At 37.8% G+C, this 20,269-nt stretch overlaps 3 protein-coding genes across 3 annotated transcripts in view; all 3 read right to left on the minus strand.

Moving 5' to 3' along the window:
• Positions 1-569: 569 nt before the first annotated feature.
• On the minus strand, positions 570-5,120 carry LOC122998408 (small ubiquitin-related modifier 3). The gene is made up of 4 exons (XM_044375303.1): positions 4,972-5,120; positions 4,010-4,138; positions 3,520-3,591; positions 570-3,277 (listed from the first exon to the last, which is right to left on the minus strand). Exons 1-4 carry the CDS (start codon positions 4,990-4,992, stop codon positions 3,215-3,217), a joined length of 285 nt encoding a protein of 94 aa, XP_044231238.1. The 5' UTR covers positions 4,993-5,120; the 3' UTR covers positions 570-3,214.
• A 1,296-nt stretch (positions 5,121-6,416) lies between these two features.
• Positions 6,417-14,608, minus strand: LOC122998997 (pituitary tumor-transforming gene 1 protein-interacting protein-like). The gene is made up of 7 exons (XM_044376052.1): positions 14,300-14,608; positions 13,351-13,403; positions 12,912-13,020; positions 11,029-11,131; positions 8,579-8,644; positions 7,519-7,565; positions 6,417-7,294 (listed from the first exon to the last, which is right to left on the minus strand). The coding sequence occupies exons 1-7, from the start codon at positions 14,385-14,387 to the stop codon at positions 7,257-7,259; spliced, it is 504 nt and encodes a 167-aa protein (XP_044231987.1). The 5' UTR covers positions 14,388-14,608; the 3' UTR covers positions 6,417-7,256.
• A 1,139-nt stretch (positions 14,609-15,747) lies between these two features.
• Positions 15,748-20,269, minus strand: part of myo10l1 (myosin X, like 1) — a 59,637-nt gene continuing 55,115 nt past the window's right edge. Inside the window, 1 exon segment of the mRNA XM_044375842.1 lies at positions 15,748-19,517. Coding sequence (XP_044231777.1) covers positions 19,413-19,517 — 105 coding nt within the window. The 3' untranslated portion in view covers positions 15,748-19,412.

Raw genomic sequence — 20,269 nt, forward strand, 5'->3', positions numbered from 1 at the left:
CACCACTGACAGTAACCATATCATGGTTCAGTGGCACCACCTAGCTGTCTACTCATTACCCAAACCAGATGTGAAGATCTTGTGCAAACATTTTTAGCAGGCAGGGCGCCAGCAGGAATTGAAACCCTGTCTTGCATAACGAAACACACACCAACTATATATAATTCAATGTCAGCCATGTTGCCTTGACAAGTGACAAAATGTATACCAGGCAGCAGAAGGGCTAAAAGTTGGAGACCATTAGTCTCTAACCTTCAACGTAAAAAAAAAAATCTACCTGCCATCTTGATGTGTATGCTTTTCCAATGACTCTTGCATATTTGAGTTACTCTAAGTATTGTGTTTTCATAGTTTATAGTTTAATAGTTAGTTTAGGCAATAAATGATGTGTCCTTGCCCTATTTTAACCTCTACAACATGATAAATGGACAAATAATGGCTGTCATAGTTTTTATCTCTGCCTAAAAATATCTTCATGAATGAGAATGGACAAATCAGTATTTGGAGTGATTTTTTAAAAAACAAAACAAAACACACAAGTACAAAATAATGAAGCTTGTGACACCAAATCTGAGTACCAAACTATATTTATTGTATACAGTAGTAAAAGACCACAAATAATGTACAAATCAGTAGAGAAACAAATAACATGACAAGACCTGGGCCCTGTTCTTCGTACATTACAAAGTTTAGCTAATCCAAGCTAATATGTTAGCCAGCTCAAGAGGTCTTAGTCCAGCTCAGATTTGCAAATGCAAGTGGAGGGCTTATTTGTTTGTCTTGGATAACTGCTATTGTTTTCAAAAAGTAACAAGAGAGGAAAAGCTGAAACCGTGATCGTTACTTGTGATCGGTTGATGCAGAAGCAAATTCTCAGGAGTAATCACATACAGATCAAACACGTCTGTGTACAACACAATTCTGTACAAGGCAAATGCTTTTTCTTAATGAGTGAGGGAGGGAATAAGAGGGGCCAGAGTGAACAGCAGACGGCAGTACATTTTTCCCCCAATCGCTGTTGTCAAATATTCATCTATAAATGTATAAGGAATGGCACTGACTGTCTTTGTTGTATAGAATACTAAAAATATAGCTGGATAAACATGATTTAGGTTGAATTACTATTAAAAAAGGACAGCACCTTTCTGTTGTGGCTGAGCATAATTACATTAACATAAACACACTGAAAGATAATGAAATTTCACAAGGCCAATTACAGTTAATATTGCAGCCTATTTTGTATCATTTTAAATACTGCAAATGTCCACGAGACTCATTCATGTAATGCCAAACTCAATTTTGATTGTATTTTTTGTAAATTGCATTTTTTTTGGGTTGTCCAACTATCACAACACTGATCTATTGGTGCCTCTAAAGAAAGGTGCAGCCTTATGTGAAAATAAATTAATTGAGATATACTTAAAAAGGTTTTGTGATTACCCAACTCACTCAGAATAAGCTTTCATTTTTGCAGGTTTGAGCTGATGGACGAATACATTTTAACCAAGATTCAAAGACCTGAAAATTCCAAGCTCCCATCAGACCATCAACCATCAACCAAGCCAACTTGGTTAATCATGTACGAAAAACGGGGCCCTGTGGGCACAGAACACTTATCTCCCAAACTCCATTGGTGGACCTCCCTGCCCTCCCGATATGCAACTAACCGCATGCATCTCTCTCCAAACTGTAAAATATTGAAGACACTCATCACCACTTGAGATATCGTCACTGTTTTCAGCACTGCAGTCAAAGGTGTTTGCACAGATGGTCTGCAACTTCTGCCTTTCGCACACACACAAGAAAACAATATCTCAAACAGCTCAGCAGTTGACATAGTAGTAAAAAGTGTCTTCAAAACGCGTGAACAAAAACATACTGACTTTTGTTGGATATCATTGCTCAAACTGGAAGCTGCCCCGCTTCAAAGCACATCTAGAATCAGTTGTCCCGTCCGCCTACATTCGCAAACAATAGAGATAAGACAGCTGACCCCAAAACGGAGGAACATCTTCCAGTTATTCCCACCCACAGCCCACCCTCGACTTTCAAACCTCACCCAATGTAAAACCCACAAGCAGAGCCACTTGTAAGAATATCATAGGGACTGGCTACTGGCCTGCTTTAATGGAAAATAGGGGAAAGAAAAGAAAGTTATGTATTTCACATCAAGAAACTATCCTTAACCAGCCTGTGCCCACCCAACTGAGGATGCACCTCAATGGTGTAAATTAAATTCCCCTCCCCTACACAGGCATTTTTCCTGTATCAATGAATACCAGCAAGTACCGCAGATACCCACAAAGAATCTTTCTCAATTTTTAGCAGTCAAAGAGGAAGCAAACAACATTACCGCAATGCAAACTCCCTTAAATGTGACCGTTCTGACCTTGCGGTTTGCTTTTAGAGCGATCCAAGTACATTAAATATGAAATAGAAGTTCGGTCTTTGGAGTATTGGTCCAAGCCCCACAACATTTATCTAACATCCACTCTGATACTTCTGTACAGAAACTTCAGCAAGCCCCTTGGGTGTTATTTTCTTAAAAAAAAAAAAAAAAAAAAAAAAAAAAATACAAAAACATTGCAGAACTCTTTAGCAAAAGCACCTAAAATGCAGAGAGAATTAAAATACATTTTGACTGAAGAGCAGGAGTCACCGTTTAGACAAAAAGAACACACAAGAAAGTGAAGTGAAATGGAAGGCGGGTGTGTATTAAGTTCAGATAGTGCTTCCACCTCAAAACATTTTCATGCCCACTGACAGTGATCCCTGGACAAAAAAACTGCAGAGCCTCGCATTCGGCTCCGATGGATGAAAATTGTGACAAACTACTGGATACCAAGCTTTCACTGGAGAGTGAATGAGAGAGAGAAGCACTGACAAACCAGGAACAGCTGTGACGCGCTGTTGGTCCAATCACAGCCTGCACTGCCAGAAGGAAAGGTTGTCCTGATTGGCCAGCAGAGAGACTGTTGACACGCACAAAAAGTTCAGTCCTGGCTGAGACGGTACATTAACAGCTGAGGAGCCCCCCCACACATGACGAAAAACCATGACAGACATCTTTAAACTGAAGAAATAATAATAATAATAATAATAATAATAATAATAATAATAATAATAATAGACTGAGAGGAGCGATGGAGAGGGGAGAACAGTGAAGATGGCTGAGGGCGTGGTCTGAGGGTGGCGTCAATGAGGTGGGAGGGGCTTAGCAGAGCCCGCCTGTCTGCTGCTGGAAAACGTCTATGGTGTCTTCATCTTCCATCTCCAGCTAAGAGGAACAAATGTTCAATTTAGTCAACATAAACATTGCTGATTGGGATAATTGATGCAGGGATGAAAATATAAAAACATACTGATTTGAGGCTATTTAGAGAATGTCTCAGTCATGCTGCCAATGTTAAATATACACAACATTGTTCTAGGGAATCCTCTCCATATGTTACCCTCATGTAATAAGGATGTTTCAGTGAGATTATAGAGAATAGAACAGTGACCAGATTTATTTCTTACCTGTGCAGGTGTATCCGTTTCATTGATAGGCTGACCATCAAACCTGAATCTGATCTGCCTTATTGAGAGACCCTGCAGGAGCAGAGAGAAAAGAAAATTACCATTTTGGTAATCGATTAATCGTTTTGAGACATTTTTTTAAAGAAAATTCTCTGGTTCCAGCTTCTTTGGTCCTCTTTGAACATCTTTGGGTTGCGGACAATTCGTTGGGATAAACAGGTCATTTCAGGTTGCATATTGTGCTTTGGGAAACAGTAATATAGATTTTTCCCCATTTTCTGACATTTTGGAGACCAAACAACAACTGTTTTAATTGAGAAAGTAACCAACAGATTCATCAATAACAAAAATAATCGTTAGTTCCAGCTCTAGTGCAGGTATAGGAAGGTGAAGCAAAGTGTGCAACTAGTGGAGGCAACAAGGCATTACAGCAACTCCTTAATACTTGTATTTAGCTGAACAGGAGGACATTAAAGAGCAGTGAACTCACCTGCCGTTCACAGTACGCCTTCATTAGTTTGCTGAGGGGTGTGTGTCTTTTGATTTTGAACTGGACCACCGACCCATCTTGCCCTGCAACCTTGAGGTTGATGTGATCGTTCTCGGTTTTTACTCCCTCCTGCGGACACAAACGTGTTGAGCAGTTATTAAACCGGCATGTCACAATCAGCACTAGGGAGCCTACAGTAGAGGGACACATACACTACAGTTAACTAACATAGACGTAAACTACGTAAGTTACCTGACCAGGCTCCTGATACATACAGACTTTAACTTTACAAGTGATTTCATACCCAGCAGACTGAAATGGGACCCCTTTATGTGTATAACGACACACAATGTTATAGATATTTAACCAAAACAAACAGGCAGGATACAATATGTTAGCTGCCGAACAGTCACAGATGCTAACATTAGCATGATTAGCTCCGGGCTAGTTGGTTGGACCGTCAGCCCTCCCTTCAGGAACGATGCACGGTTTAGCTGCCAGCTAACAGTTTTGTTTTGTTGTGCTGCAACAAAAACAAGCGCTGAAACATTAAAAAACAACAGGAACTGAACGTCTACTTTACTTTTTATGTCAGTGCGTCACCTCTGTTAGCGCTCTGTTGTCGCTGCTGCAGTTGCGGCATTTGCGGACATAACGTGGTCCCGTTTCGACAAAGAAAAAATCCGCAAATGATAATCACGATGTAATTGATATTTCATCTCACAATCTTCCGAGTCTGTGATTTGTAGGATATAATCTCTTCTATTACCGTCCACTGTGCGCCGTGTAAGCGCATATAAACGTAAATATGGATGTGCGGGTACTCATTCATTTGCGAAACAAACACTGCGCCGAATCAGAGAAACGTGCAAACCAGGCCATTTTAGATTGCACATCTGAGAAATGGAGCTCGACTAAGCCATCACTGCAAATCTACACCTGTTTAAAACTTAATATCTTACCTTTGGCTTTTCCTCTGACATCTCTGCTGGATTTCGTGTGACGATTCTCAGAATAAACGGTTAATTGGTCTTTATTTGTCTTTCTGCCGCCTTCTGTCCTCTCTTCTCCTCCACTGACGGGCGCGCGCTTTGGACCGCTGTTGAGAGTAAACGATTGGATCTGAGATGACCACGTGACTTCTGAATCGCGGGAGCGCGGACGCGGGAGCGCGCACGTATGCAGAATCCTCGATCACGCGAACCAAAGACCCTGAAGGTAACACACTTAAAATATATTTTACATATTTTTTTATTGTAAATTTCTGTCCTTCTATTTTTGTAGTATTTAAGATTATTTAATTTTATGTATATTTTTTAACAATTAACAATAAACCTGGTCATGATTCTGAAATCAGAACATATGCAAGCCATTATGTGAATGTGGGCTATGCAATAAGAATTGCGAATCCTTTTTTTTTTTTTACAAAACAAGGCAGAGCAATTTATACAGCACATTTGAGTAAACTCAACATGGTTTCAAATTATTCAAAAAAGCAACACATAGAGTGCGAGAAATTATCATAAGCCTGGAAAAACAAGAAAGTGCTATTATTGCAAATAATAGTTTCACAAATTACTTAAGAAACTTAAGAATTATTTTAGTTTAAACATTTATTCAAGTCCATTTTGCCATTTTTAACAGGTGCTTTCTGAGCATACATACATTAGGAATAGCATCAGTATGTATGTAAAGAAAAAAAACAAAAATACATACATGAAAAAATATGCATGGCAAGAAATAATCAAACATCTAAAATAGGATATGAGACCTCAAAATATCAAATATTAATTTCAAAAGCTGGAATGATGTATTGTCCAAAAACAAAGAAAGTTAATGTTTCGCAGAGGAAATTGTATTCAACCATATTGGAATGTGTCTTTCTTCCCCCTATAAATACCTACTGGTATCTATGATCATATCAAGACATTTCTTTATGTAATGGAAAAATCCAATTTCAATTAAGAGTCATTATTAATCAATTACTAATCAATGTGAATGTGATCACCAATTCTCCTTTTGATTGCTTGGTAAGCCTCTTTACAAAAATCCAAAGAAATCCAGCACTTTCAAATATTTTATAAAATTCAATAACCCATCACAGCCTGGTAATTTATTATGATTTAATTTCTGAATATTAACTTCTGGAGCTAAAGCTAAATCACAGTCACTGAATTTCTGAAATATCTTTGATGTGCAAAATTATCTTTACAGACTTGAGGCAAGGTGTGTTGAATTACGCTACGAGAGGCGCAGTAGAGCTGCTGCAATGAAAAATACAACAGTAGTCATGTGAGGTTTTTTTTTAATAACTAAGGCACAAAATGTAAGGCACAAGTGTCGTTTTAATAAAAGCACTATCCAAGTAAAACACAAACACAATAAAAGTCAAGTGTCACTGGCAGAATTAGTCATCAGTCCAAACTCTTTTATTAGACCTGTTTGTTTACAGGATATACAAGAAATATTAGAATTAGGCTGATTTCAATCCAACTTTACGATCAACACATTCAATTTAAATTAATGATTACTCAATCAAGTCGGAGTGCAAGACTGAAGATTTCCTTTTGACCTCATAATATGAACTTACAGTAGCAGTCAAAAGTGTGGACACACTTCCTCATTCAAAGGAATGGGAAGATGTGTCCAAACTTTTGACTGGTACTGTATTTTCGGAACCTAATACAGAAAAATAGTAGTTGTAGTCAGTTTGAAACACTATTAAAAAAAAAAAAAAAAAAATCACACAAAGTGCAAAAATAGGTTGTAATTCCTAATTACATCTCTAAACTCCGCAAAAAAAATCTGAAAATTTACACATCTAATAGATTTTCTTAAGCAAAAGGAAAGAATTGTTCAGCAACCAGACTGGATTCTTTACATCCTGTACAATTAAACTTAAGACATAGTCCCATAAATAGTAAAAACTAATGCTACAGGAGCCACAGGATACACTACTATAGCCTTAGCGAACACTGTTGCTACATGTGTGTACTCTAGCCTTTGGTTGCAGCCTCTTGGATCATTACAGTGAACACAACATTCTTGTTCATTGGCTGGATGAAGCCAGAGGCAGCATATACAAAACAACTGTCACTTTTCTGAAATTATCTTAGTTATAGTTTACATTTATTCTCAGGTTATATTTACTCTCAGAGCCACAAGATGTGTTGTTGATGTCTGAGGTGTGAGAGTTCAGGGGAAAAACAGAAGGTTCACAGAGTAAAATCTCAGTTCATGGATCCTCTCACGCAAATCTGGAGTAAGGATTTTGTCCACTTAGACCTAGAGAAACATAAAAACAATCAGCAAAGTCATGCTTAGATTCAAGAAAATCCTCTGCCAAGTGTTAACCAGAAGATAACTTAATCTCATTTTGTAGTTTGTAATTAATTGTTTCATCAAAATTCAGAAGCCCATATTTGGAAACTTTAGCTTTTCTTTAAGTGATTATATACATGAGTGTGAGGAAGAGACAAATAGGTGTTTTAGTGAGTAAGACAGCTCACCATATTTCTTCCTGATTTCGTCATGCCTCTGTTTCATCTCTGCCCTCCTGTAAAGACAAGACGTTCTCTTATGAGCCACACAATGACTAGTAATATTTTTGGCACTCTTAAACACTCCCAAGCCATGTGACCACAAACCAGTTTGGGCTGATAACAGTTTGACGTGTGCATTTTACCCTAATCGGTGTTGCCTTTGTTTTAAACTATGAGGGAAAACTGATATGTATCGTAACCAACAATGCAGCAGGGTCAGCTATTGTGTCTGGTGTACTGTAGATTTTAAGCCATCAGACAAACACACATTTTAATGGAAGGCTAAATGCACCCTATGATGTGCATAAATTATGAGGCTTTTGTATGAGTCTGTTTATACATCTTTATACAAATAAATCTGCTTTGTACTATCAGGGCAAATATAAACAAATATTATAAATCACTGCAGAATCAAGAGGATGGCTAAACTTCACTTGATTTGCATTATTCAAAAAAAAAAAAAAAAGGTGCTGCCACTATTTAGCAAACTAATTTGCACACAGCAATTTTGGACACTCACAGTCCATATAGTGAATGAGTCATTACAGTTTACAGCTGATAGCTTGTGGCGGCAGTCTACAGTGACGTGGGGAAAAGTTGCACACAAGATTAAAGAGCTGCGTACAGAGAATTATATGTGGCTAAATAGAGAGGGAAGTATAAAAGTGTATCGGGTGTATATCAGGGTGAAACAGCATGGACGAGGAAGTGTTAGTTCTTTGTTTAAGAGGGAGAAAACTCATGATGAAGTTGTGTTTGTGTGTTCAAAGCTTGGAGAGGATGGTATCTGAGGTGAGAATGGTCAGACTCCATTGTTGAATCCAGTTTACGACCCAGAGTAAATTCAAGTCCACTTTAGAAGTCTGTAAGTTTTACTTGTGCAGACGGACACTCTGTCTTTTGAAATGCATCATTTAGCACAGAGGCACAAGTGGTAAACTATGCATGAAGATGTACACAAACCAGGGACACAAACTTTAAGTATAATTTTCATCATCATGTCATGTTTACGAAATATTTTCCTCACCTCTCTTCTTGCTTGGTTTTTACGGTATTGGCCTGTTTCTGCATCCTGGCCTGGAACCGATTGGATCTGGCACACAGCACAAGACCAAAGTTATGATTAGACAGTGTGAGTAAATATATGCACAGCACTTTTCTACCTTAGTGGACAAAGAGCTTTACAATTTTGCCTCTTATTCACACACTATGGTGGTGTGCACAGTGCCCATTGGGAGAAATTTGGGGTTCTCTTGCTCAAGGCCACTTCGACATGTGAACAGAAGCAGCTGGGGATAAAACCACCAAACCTATGACTAGTGAACAACCTGTTCTAACCCCTTGAGCCATAGCTGCCACAAAGCAGTCGCGTGTGTGTGTGTGTGCATCAAGCATACACGCCTAAAGGTGACCACACCAGGGTCAACAGAAATGTTCAGTATGTGGCAGTACAGTATATTATCCTCACATGATTAGAAATCCCCCACAGAACAAACTGATCATAATCACACACAATCACCTTGTAATGTATTTACCTCTTGATAGATACTATAAGCACAAATATGACGAAGGTCACTGACTCACAAAAGTCTTCTTACAGAGAGTTCTGACTCTGACCCTAACCACACTATGACATAGAAAACATATACCTAAGCCTAACCATTTTCAACCTTATACCTAAACATAAGCATCTGTGACACATATATGTAACTGTTTCAATATAAAAGTAATATTAATTTTCTGAGGCATGAGTGCAGAATCACTGAAAATCTACAGATAAAATACTCAAAACAAACCCCAAAACAGCCTTGAGGTACTGTTGTAGCTGTTAGGGTTAGGGTTAATCCCTTTGGTAATCAGGTGATTTTCATAATTTTTGGACTTGTAGTTAAAAGACAATTTCAAAAACATCTAAGGACACCCTGCAGCAGACATGTGATGTTTGGTATATGCATGCATATGACAGAGGGTAAGACAGATATTTATAGAGCCAGAAACAGAGGGGGAAGAAGTGGGAGAGATGGGATCGTAAAGATAAAATAAAGATTAGAAGTAAAGGTTAAACATGCTAGAAAATGCTAGGAACCAGATTTATCTAAAACTTGATCTCCATTTAGGTATTTTTAGTGTCTTTTTAAATGTTGCCTTTGAAGAGAAAAACAACAAAATGCTGCCTGTTGCCAGAAATTTGAGAGTACTCCTTGATTCAGATTTAAGCTTTGAACCACAAATCAAAGAAGTTGTCCAGTCCTGCTTCCTTCAAATAAGAACAATCCCCAGAATTAAACCAATGCCCTCACTCTCTGCACTCTCTCAGCACATCTGGGTCTGGCCCCAAGCTACATAACAGAAATGTTGACCCCCACATGAGCCAGTTTGCAGCCTTAGATCCTCAGGTGTGGCCATTTTGGCCGCTTTAAAGTCGAAGCTTAAATCTAAAGGTGACATCAGGGCCTGTCGGCTTTAGAACGACGTGCATGAGGAAATAAGGCTCACAGAATCGGTGACTTGTTTTAAAGCACTTCGTAAAACCCATTTTTATAGACTTGCTTTTATGTGAGGTCATCTTTTTATTGCTTTTTTAAAAAATCTCTTTTACTGTCTTTATCTTTCATCATCCTTCTGTCTTCTCTCCGCTGTGTTTATGCATCTTTTGTCTTCTTGTTTTCACTTAATCTCAACTTTACCTTAATTATTGTCTTGCTTTTGGTTGGCTTTAGTGTTTGGCTCTCTGTTGTTATATTACCTTCTGAGTATCCCGCTTTTGCTTTGTCTGTCAAAGGACTTTGTGAACTCTGTTTTTAAAAGATGCTATATGAAAAAACTTATTATTATTATTATTATTATTATTATTATTATTATTATTATTATTATTATTATTATTATATGAATTGGATTGAAGAATACATTCTCAAATGTGTTTAAAATATATATAAACTATGTTTTGTAAAAGGTGTGCTTTTGGAATAATTCTTTTAAAATTCAAATTCAATATTTCTTTAAAATAATTTTGTTATTGTTATTCTGATGTTATATAGCTTGTCAATATTTCTATGTTGTGCACACCTCATGTAAAATGAAAAGACACTCGAAAGTTTTCTAATGTTATAACATGAGGTAACGTCTGAGCCTTTTCCTGTATTTAAAAGATAATTATATACGTAACCATAAATACAGCTGTAATAATAACAGCAACAAAAATGTTTTCACATGAAAACCCCTCTTCTATAACTGTTTATATTGTAGTTTATGTGTTTAAACACCTCTAAATGTCTTTTTGAATTTTTTTCTTAGGTAACTCATTCATGTCTTAACCATTTGTGCACAACTGAAGGTACAATTGTGTGACAGAGCTAAAAAATCGAACCTATAGCACAGCTTAGTCCCTCAGGGTTCACATTGTGGAGGAGGATGATGTTTTGTCACAGTGTTCCTGATCTGTCAGATAAGGTCGACCGCAGCTCATTGCAGACTTACCCCACATTCTCACACTTGCAGCAGCAGAACAAGCAGACCAGGAAGGCGATGATGATAACTCCACCTACCACGGCCAATGTGATTATCAATATCTGGAAGTTCACTGCAGAGCAGAGACAGAGAAACACAACGAGTTATGCAGGAGGTCACTGTCACAGGTTTACCTTCAAGATACATGTCAAGATATATATAAAAATATATGTTCCATCCCCTTTTCTTAGCTCTTATTGTATTTTCCTCCCCTTACATGAACATCCTCCGGCTACATGAATATTCTCTGGTGACTGTCCGGTATGGTTTGACTGTGGCACTCTTTACTGCTTGTAGGCTAATGTTTCTTGTGATATTATTTGAAGATTTAGGAAATAAATGTCATTCCAGCATTGTACTTATTGTTAGTGTTAGGTCCTAAATTCACATTTTACATAAGTGAAAGAAATTTTGTAGTAAAATGTATATTGTGACAGAATGTTAAATTAGCATTTTGCTGCAGCCAGACCATGATGTGCTTGTTAAGTGTAATTAAAAGTCAGGTTTTGTCTACAAGAGATTTTGCCACACTGTTAAAACAGCGGAATGCATCTTGTAAATATATTTGGTTGTATTAGACAATTGTAAGCAGTGTTGCAGAGTCAATGAGCAGCACTGTTTTATGGCAATATTGGATTTTTTCATTCACCATTGTGAATAAGTGCTTTGATTTGTCAGGTATTTAATTTGCTGGATTAACCAAAAAAAATACATTCCTGTTATTATTGCACTTTATTTTATGCCTTAACAGTTTCTCAATAGATTTTTCCAGACTGTTCCCAGGATTTCATTCATATCGCCGACCCCTGCAGAACGTTATGTTTGTGATAATACATGCTAGGCCACTGAAAACTGGCAAAATCAGAGACTGTGTTCAGATCCTCATATATTTTTAAGTTTCCTTAAAGTTTAATCAATGCAGTGGGAGTTAACTGAAGTGATGTTGCTATGGTTACCTGCAGCAGTGGGGTGTAACTGCTGTATGTTTGAGGCGTCAAAATGTTATGTGCTTATCATATGCTTTCTGTATAAATTGCATGTATGTAAGGCTGCAACTCACGAATATTTTCATCATCGATTAATCTGCCAATTTTTTCTCAATTAATCATTTAATCAATAAAATATCAGAAAACAGTGAAAAATGTCCATCCAGGTTTCCCAGACTCCAAGATGACATCTTCAAATGTATTTTTTTGTCCTAGCAACAGTCCAAACCCCAAGAATGATCAGTTTATTATCATGTAAAGACAAGAAGTCATCTCACATTTGAGAACCTGGAACCAGTGAGTTTTTGACATTCTGGCTTGACAAACGACTGAAATGATAAATTGATTGTCAAAATAGCTGCTGATAAATATTCTGTCAATCAACTAGCTCGACATGTATGTAAACATGGAGCTGAAACAATTAGTCAATCATTAGCAATTATTTTTCTGAATGAATTGATTGTTTAATTAATCGATTAATTGTCATTTATCAAACAAAAACACCAAACGCTCACTAATTCCAGTTTCCCTGCTTTTTATAATCGTATATGAAATATTTTGGAGGTTTTGGAGTGTTGGTCACACAAAACAAGATATCAATTTGTTTTTGCAGTATTCAGTATTTTATGTTTAATATACCAAACGATTAATTGATTGAGAAAATAATTGTCAGATTAATTGATGATGAAAATAATTGTTAGTTGCAAACCTACATCTGAGAAATGTAGCTCAGTATAAGTATGTGCACCATCTCCCTGTGAAATTCAGTGTAGTAAGAGTATAAGGATGGATTCATGGAAGTTGTGGTGGATGTAATGAGGTCAGTTGTGTGTGTGTGTGTGTGTGTGTGTGTGTGTGCTCTCTTACTCCAGCAGAGCCCCCAGCGTGCATCATTCAGTGGACAGAGCGCATGCGGTGGAAGGATGGTGCTCACTGGATATGTTATACACGACTTTGTTTTGATGCACCACAAGCACTGTAAAAAAATAACAAAAACACACATAATGACCTCTTTTATCAGAACAAACAATGAGCCCTGAGCTATTCAGGGCAACTATAGATACATACACACACACACAAAAGCAGAAAAGGGAGGAGGGTGGGATGGGACAACAGATCAGTTACTTCTCAAACCTGTAAAACTGGTGTGGATGTGGAGGAGGAGCCACTGGCTATGAGTTCCTCCACCTGAGATACTTTCCTTATTTGTCCATTTAACACACAAACACACACACACACAAATAAGTTGTAAACCCAGCATAAAACCAACCCAGCAGAAACAGAAAGGCTTTCTACCAGGACTTACCGTCACGTTTCTCAGACATTCCTCACAGTTTGTCGCATTCGACGACTCACATGCTGCAGGGGGGCAAAAAGAACTAGTTAAAACACCCAAAACAATGAAGAGAGAGGAAGATATGAGGGGCAAACACAGTCATCATGATGGCTGGCCTCATGTCTTTCAGAAGAACAAACATTTTTCCTCTCATATTAGAGAGATTAGCTGAAAATGTTACAAGGGGCAGATTATATGTGTGTGTATTTGTAACTACTGCTAATCCTCCTGGGACGTTTTCCATGGAAACAGACCACAGTAAACACACAGGCTGTGGTTCAGTCATGTTATTATCAGCAGACAACACAGGACAACAGCTGGGTTTGTATAACTACTGTAGCCACAAATGAGGTGTAAACAAATTCTCGTTCTTGTGGAGCTGGTTTTTTGTAACTACTCCTGGTTTCTTTACTCTGAAACAACAACTTGAGGGGGGTTGAAAGAGAACTGAAAAACGACTCACTGTTCCTGCTGAGAGGCTTCAACAATACATTAAGATATGAAACTAACAAAGACACAATGATATCAGTAAGCTCTGTTTATCTTAGCTTTTATGTGCTCACGTCATAAGCTGAAACAGACTTTACCTAGATTTTCCAAAAGTAAATCATATTGAACTTGAAAATGCAAACATTTTAAGTGTTAATCAAACCTAACATAGCTCAAATTAAGTGGTTTTGTAGTTGTATTTCTTATTTTATTGCAGTTAAGTCACTAGACAAGAAAACTAAAACAGCAATGTCCTAGATTGGGAAAATTGAGGTTCAATAAGTCAGGTGAGGATTTTGTACCATCATACTAAAAATTCATGACACAGCTAAAAGCAATTTAATGAATGGTAGAAATATATGTTTTTTAGCTGCCATTATTTCCTTATTCAGCAACACAATGTGAAAGTGCCAGTGATTTCCACCCCTACCTTTACCAGGTGCGGAAGTCTCAGCGAAAACTGTCGCCAAACTGAAGACAAGAAGCAGAGCAGCGACAAAACTCCGTAAATCCATCATCGTGTGAAGTGAATATTCAGATATTCCTCGTTTTATTTCTCGGATTTTTTTATGTCTGACCAGATCTGGGAAAAGAAAACTCTGGCCGCAAAGGAGGAAATGTTTTTCCTGCTCTGGTCGATGTCTGAAAGTCGAGAAGTGATCTTGCCGAGAAGGAACCAAACGCAAAATCCTGACGCACGTTCATTACGCACCAACCAGAGAGGAGAGGAAGGCGTGTGCGCGTCTGTGTGCATACTTTCTTGTCGGCAGGGTGGAATAAGTAAAAGTAACAAAACAGCAAGCATGTAAAAATACTCCATTACAAGTAAAAGCCCTTCATTTAAAATCCTACTTAGATAAAAGTACAGAAGTATTATCAGCTTAGTTTATTTAAAGTATTAAAAATACTAGTTTTGTGAAGTGACTGATATATTAAATATTTTTGATAAACTAGGCTAACACCCCTCCAAAGAGTTTCCAAGATAAATCTCAGGGGTTGTGAGATTATTCTAGTAGAGAAAAGAAGAATTTTTCAGATTTTCCTCTAATCTTTACTTTTTGGGAGGGAAATGTCAGAGAGTTTTATTCTTTGGGCCTCCAACAGTTAATTAAATGAAACCATGTGAGTCGTTTAGAGGGTAAATATACTGCTAACAACTAATGAACATCTGAAACATGAGCCATAACTACACAGTGGTTCAATGGTTCAATCTTTAACAGTGCAATGAAATTTACAAACACATCATGTGTAATATTATGTAAAATTTTTACAATTTGAAAAGTAACTTGTTACTGAAGTGTCAAATTAATGTGGAGTAAAAAGTAGGTACAATATTTCCCTCTGAAATGTAGTGAAGTAATAGGATAGAACAGAAGAAAAAACAAAGTTCAGCTATACAAATTTGTACTAATTTTTCTACTTTTCATTAATCTTTGCCCTTTTGTGGCAAGAAATTTTGGATAATTTTACTTTTTTGGCCCTCAAACAGTTATTTAAATGAAAACATCTGAGAATTTGAGGAGTTAAAATGTCTCTTTGGTCAAACTGCTAACAACCCAAAGATATCTCAAACATGACAAGGCCCAAACTGGACACTTTTTTTGAAGGAGTCTAAGCTCCTCATATATCTTTTATGTAAAATGTTAAATAAAGACTTTGACAATTTGGCAGATATGCCTACTCACTTTGAGGCTACAGCTAGCAGCCAGTTACTGTAGCTCATTCGCTTAGCAGAGACACTAACAGCTAGCTTGGCCGTGTGCAACAGTACCTAAATCTGCCTACAAGCTCCTAAACGTCAATAAATTAGTATTTTGTTTGTTTAATCTGTACAAAAGTGCAAAAAACAACAATTAAACTAAGCTCAGCTAGCTGCTGGCTGCAGCCTTATATTTAATGGACACATAACAGCTGTAGGCTATTGATCTTTTTATCTAACTCTCCACCGGCAAGTGCACTTCCCAAGATTGAGTAAATGTACTTTCCACCTCTTCAGTCAAAATAAATTTACAAACAACACTGAATAGAGGACAATTTCCATAATTTATTAAAGCATAATTTTGTAAAGCCAGTTACAAATAAAAAAGAATAACACACATATCTCTCTCTTTCTCTTTTTCTTTTTTAAACAAGCACAATGTTTTACTATGTAAAGATGATAATAAGCATAACATAAGATAAGAATGGGCCCCACTCTGGCCGCCTGCGGCTGATAACAGGACCCTTTGTGATGAAGTTGCCCTCGAAGACAGATTTGTGATCAGATACTTCAAAAATCTAACTTATTGTTCCCTTCAGCAAACACACTGACCACATCTCAGCATCTCTAGGGCAACTTCTTCCTACTCAGTGTAATATCAGTGACAGACAGAACCATAGAAGTAGAATAGCTAGAACAGACAGCTCCGGGTTCCTTGTTAATTATGGCTTATGGGTTAACTTTCTCCAGTTTTGCGCTAATTTTAGCCAAAATGAAAATAACCCAAAGTTCAAACTGGAACCTCTGAGTGAGTTCTGCTTATTCTAACTCTATAGGCAGGATCCCAGTGGGCTGTGTGTATGCAGCCAGGGCCGAAGCTACCGTTGAAGACACTGAGGTCATGGCCTTGGTATTTTTGGGGGGGACTTTGTTTCTGGGTTTTTTTAGCAAAAGTAGTAAAAGGAGTTTACATTCTATTAGATAAGTCAATCAGCAGAAAATTAATCTCCAACTATTTAGATAATCAATGAATCATTTTGAGTCATTTTTTAGATTAAAAAATGTCCAAATTCTTAAATGTGAATATTTCCTGGTTTCTTTAGTCCTCTGTGATAGTTATCTGAATATCTTGTGTTGGTCTGGACGGAAGAAGATATTTAAGGAAGACAACTTGGGCTTTAGGAAAGAGTTTTTCACCATTTTCTGATGTTTTATAGACAAAACAACTGATTGATTAAACGAGAAAATACTTCAATAGGCTGATTCCAGTATCATTAGACTCAATATGTTTAAATTTTAATACTTGAGGCCGAATAAATAAATGATTCAGTATTTCCCCACCCAAACTTCAATCACCGAAGTTTGGGGAAACTGCATTTAAAACATGTTGAGGAATGAAATCTTAAGACAATGTAATTGATCTGGCTAATTTTCTGCAGGATTGGGGGTTGACCATCTTGGACTCATGACCTCAGTATTTCTAAAATCCTGGCTACGGCACTCCAGATAGACGACAGACTTTTTCCCCTTAAGAAGTTCAACCTCACTTAAATGTCTGGCATGAAAAGATAAATATTAAAATGACCATTGACACAGAAACTAGACCTTTTAGCTAAGCCAAATTAGAAAATTAATTGGACTGTATTTCTCTGTGTTACCTAAGTATTCCCCCTGGATATCTGATGTGGGAAAACACTTTGTTTACAAAGTGGTTTTGTCCTTTAGAGCTGTTGTACATCAGGGATGCTGCCATCTACCTGCAGTGCCTCAGCGTCAGGTGATGTTGACAGAACAGTGACTTTACTTTCAGTCCAAAACACACACACACACACACTCACACACACACAAACCAGTGATGACTGTCAGCAAAATCCCATATTAGACCATTTCCAAGCCGGTATCCTCACAGTGTCTTATCTGCTCGTCTTAACACTGAGACTTAAAAAATTCCATTATATCTTTAAATACACTATCCATCCCTCCGAAACACACCTGGCAATACATACAGTACATTAATAAATAAATAACCCTCGACCCTCCCTCCCTCCAGTTCCATGCTCTTCCCTTTAACTCACGATCACAACACCATTCTTTGCAAAGGTTAGTCATGTAAATATTTCCAAGGAATACACTCAGTAAAATTATTTCTCTTTTCTCATTTCTCATTCCCTTTTTTCTTCCTTTTTTCCAACTATTTGGATTACACCATTAATACACTCACACACACGCGGCAGCAGCATTCCAGACACAGCACTTCAGGGTGGTTAAGATAACAGGGGGCATACAGTAATAATATCGGTAATAAAAGTCACATGTTCATAAACAGGTTTGAAACACAGACAGACTGGAGCGCTTATGCATCATTGTTTAAGTCACTGATCTTCTTAGCAAAGAAAAAAAAGTGAGAATAGCATGAGCAGACAAGGATATACATTATTTTATGGCTCCGATTAACGCAGTAGAGTGAGTCCCACAGATAACAACAATGATAAATCGACCAAAACACTGTGAAGAGTCTCATTATGGTCTGCGTTTTACTAACTCTTATTCCTCTTTGAGTCACATTAATGGCACAGCCAGTGAACAATGTTGGCATCATATTCAGACATACAGTGGTCATTAACACCATTCACTTGCATGTATTTTACACGAGAGGTGTCACATTGTATTTAGTTATGGCATCTATATACTGTACAGTGCAGTGGCCACCGATATTCAATAATAACTCTTATAATGTGTGATATACAGTACAAAACGATACATGTCGGTTCAGTTTATGTGTACACGTGTGTGAATATACAGTAGAATTATGCAGTGCGTGTTTTCTATAATACGTAGATAGGGAAACCATGTCAAGTTAAACATGACCGGAGAGCCTCCAAAGCGAAACCTCAACTTCTTCCTCTCAAGAAAATCTATATGATATTGTTCAGAAATATTTAAAGCCACTTCCTTTGGCTGTATTTTTCTTCTTGTATGGCCACACGGTGGCACTGATGAGCGATCGAGTGAACACTATGTCGTTTGGTGGGCTGAGAGCTGATTTTCCCATTAAGCAGCCCCTGAAGAAGAATCATCATTGAGTCCTTTTTCTCAGTCACAACGGATGTAATATAGCTGATGTCACAGATAAAAGACGGCGTGAGAACAACAGAGAGAAAGCAAGCAATAACAAGAATTCAGCGTAATAACTTAATACCAAACAGCAAACAAGATGCAACAGGAGTGAGGACGAATGCATGTGAAGAGAAAGAGAGAGACTCTGACATTGGAGGAGTGATAGAGAGAGAAAGAAAGAGCCAAAAACAAATATAACTGAGAACGTGTGGCTTTCTTCTGTCTGGCAGTGCACTGGGGGGAGGGGGAAAGGGAGCCACCTGGGACAAACTGGGACTTGGGCGGCTCAGTGAGTGGTAGGTTGTGCTTGTTATTACTGAGTTTGGTCCAGAAAGGAAAAACGGAGAGAAGTTTGGAGTGTGCTTGAACATCTACATGCAGTTCTACAACTGGGATTATGTGTTTGAAAGGACTGTCCCAAAAATACAGGTTGCTTCTTTGTCATGCTCGTTTTTAAATAGACTTGATTCCCAAAAGATATTGATCCCTATCCCAAGTGAAACCCAGGCCAGCAGAGTGTGCATTTGGCTTCTGTGTCCACTTCTATCTTTCTTTATCCACACTCTATAGATGCTCACCCTCCACTCTTGATTCAACCTAGAGGATTAGCTGGTTGGTGCGACTGCCTCCATCAAAACCAACCAACCAATGCAGAGGGGAGGAGGGAGGGAGGCTGAGGCATCTGTTGCCGCTGGAAGAACCGAGGGCTCTGACTGGCTGGTGGTGATCACCTGACCCAGGAACTGGTGACGCTGGTCACGGACATGATGCTGCAACGTTTCTTCACCATCATGTTAATGTAGGCCCTCATGATCTTGGTGATCTCCCCAACCTAAAGAGTGAAAAATGGTGTGGTGGATTAATATGTGTCCTCATCTGGCTGCATGACTGCATTTAAAGTTGTTCCAACAATTAAGACAACAAGATAAGTATGGAAGATATAAAATGCCTAAAAAAAAAAAAAAAGAAAAGTAAAACAATGACATAAAGTGAAATACAATACACATTGTTAATTGTATTTCCTTTTTATGTATGCATTTATTGTGTCATAATTACATAAAATACATATGTTAAAGAGCAATTAAATTTAGCTTGTAAATTTTTACGACTGAATTAATTGTTTTTCATTGTGACATGAATTTCCACACAGTGTTAAAATCAAATCAGAAAACAGAAAACAAAGTAAAGAGATGAACTGCATTTCACAGTTGTCCAGTAGATGGTAGCATAGATCTCCCAGTACTGAATACAAAACACTGGGTGCATCCCAAGTCTCTTAAATTGCATCCACGTTTCCCTCACTTGCGTCTTTTCCTTGCGTCTTAGTCCCTCCCACCGTGGATGCAAGGAGAGACGCAAGGAAACCAAGCAAGGAGAGAGGAGACATAAATTAAGAGACTTGAGATGTACCCACTATCTTTAGTTTTCATGAGGAGGTGTGGGGGAGCTCTTTCTTTTTTCAGATTGGTGACGCATCCTCCATACCAGAATGGAAAACTTTCCAATCACAGCTTGGGGGTTGAACCACAAGCAAAGACAGACAGCCTTTCACAAAACATTTCACTTTATTTAATTATTTGATTT

This window comes from Thunnus albacares, chromosome 15 (genome assembly GCF_914725855.1).
Source record: "Thunnus albacares chromosome 15, fThuAlb1.1, whole genome shotgun sequence".
NCBI classification, from domain to species: domain Eukaryota; kingdom Metazoa; phylum Chordata; class Actinopteri; order Scombriformes; family Scombridae; genus Thunnus; species Thunnus albacares.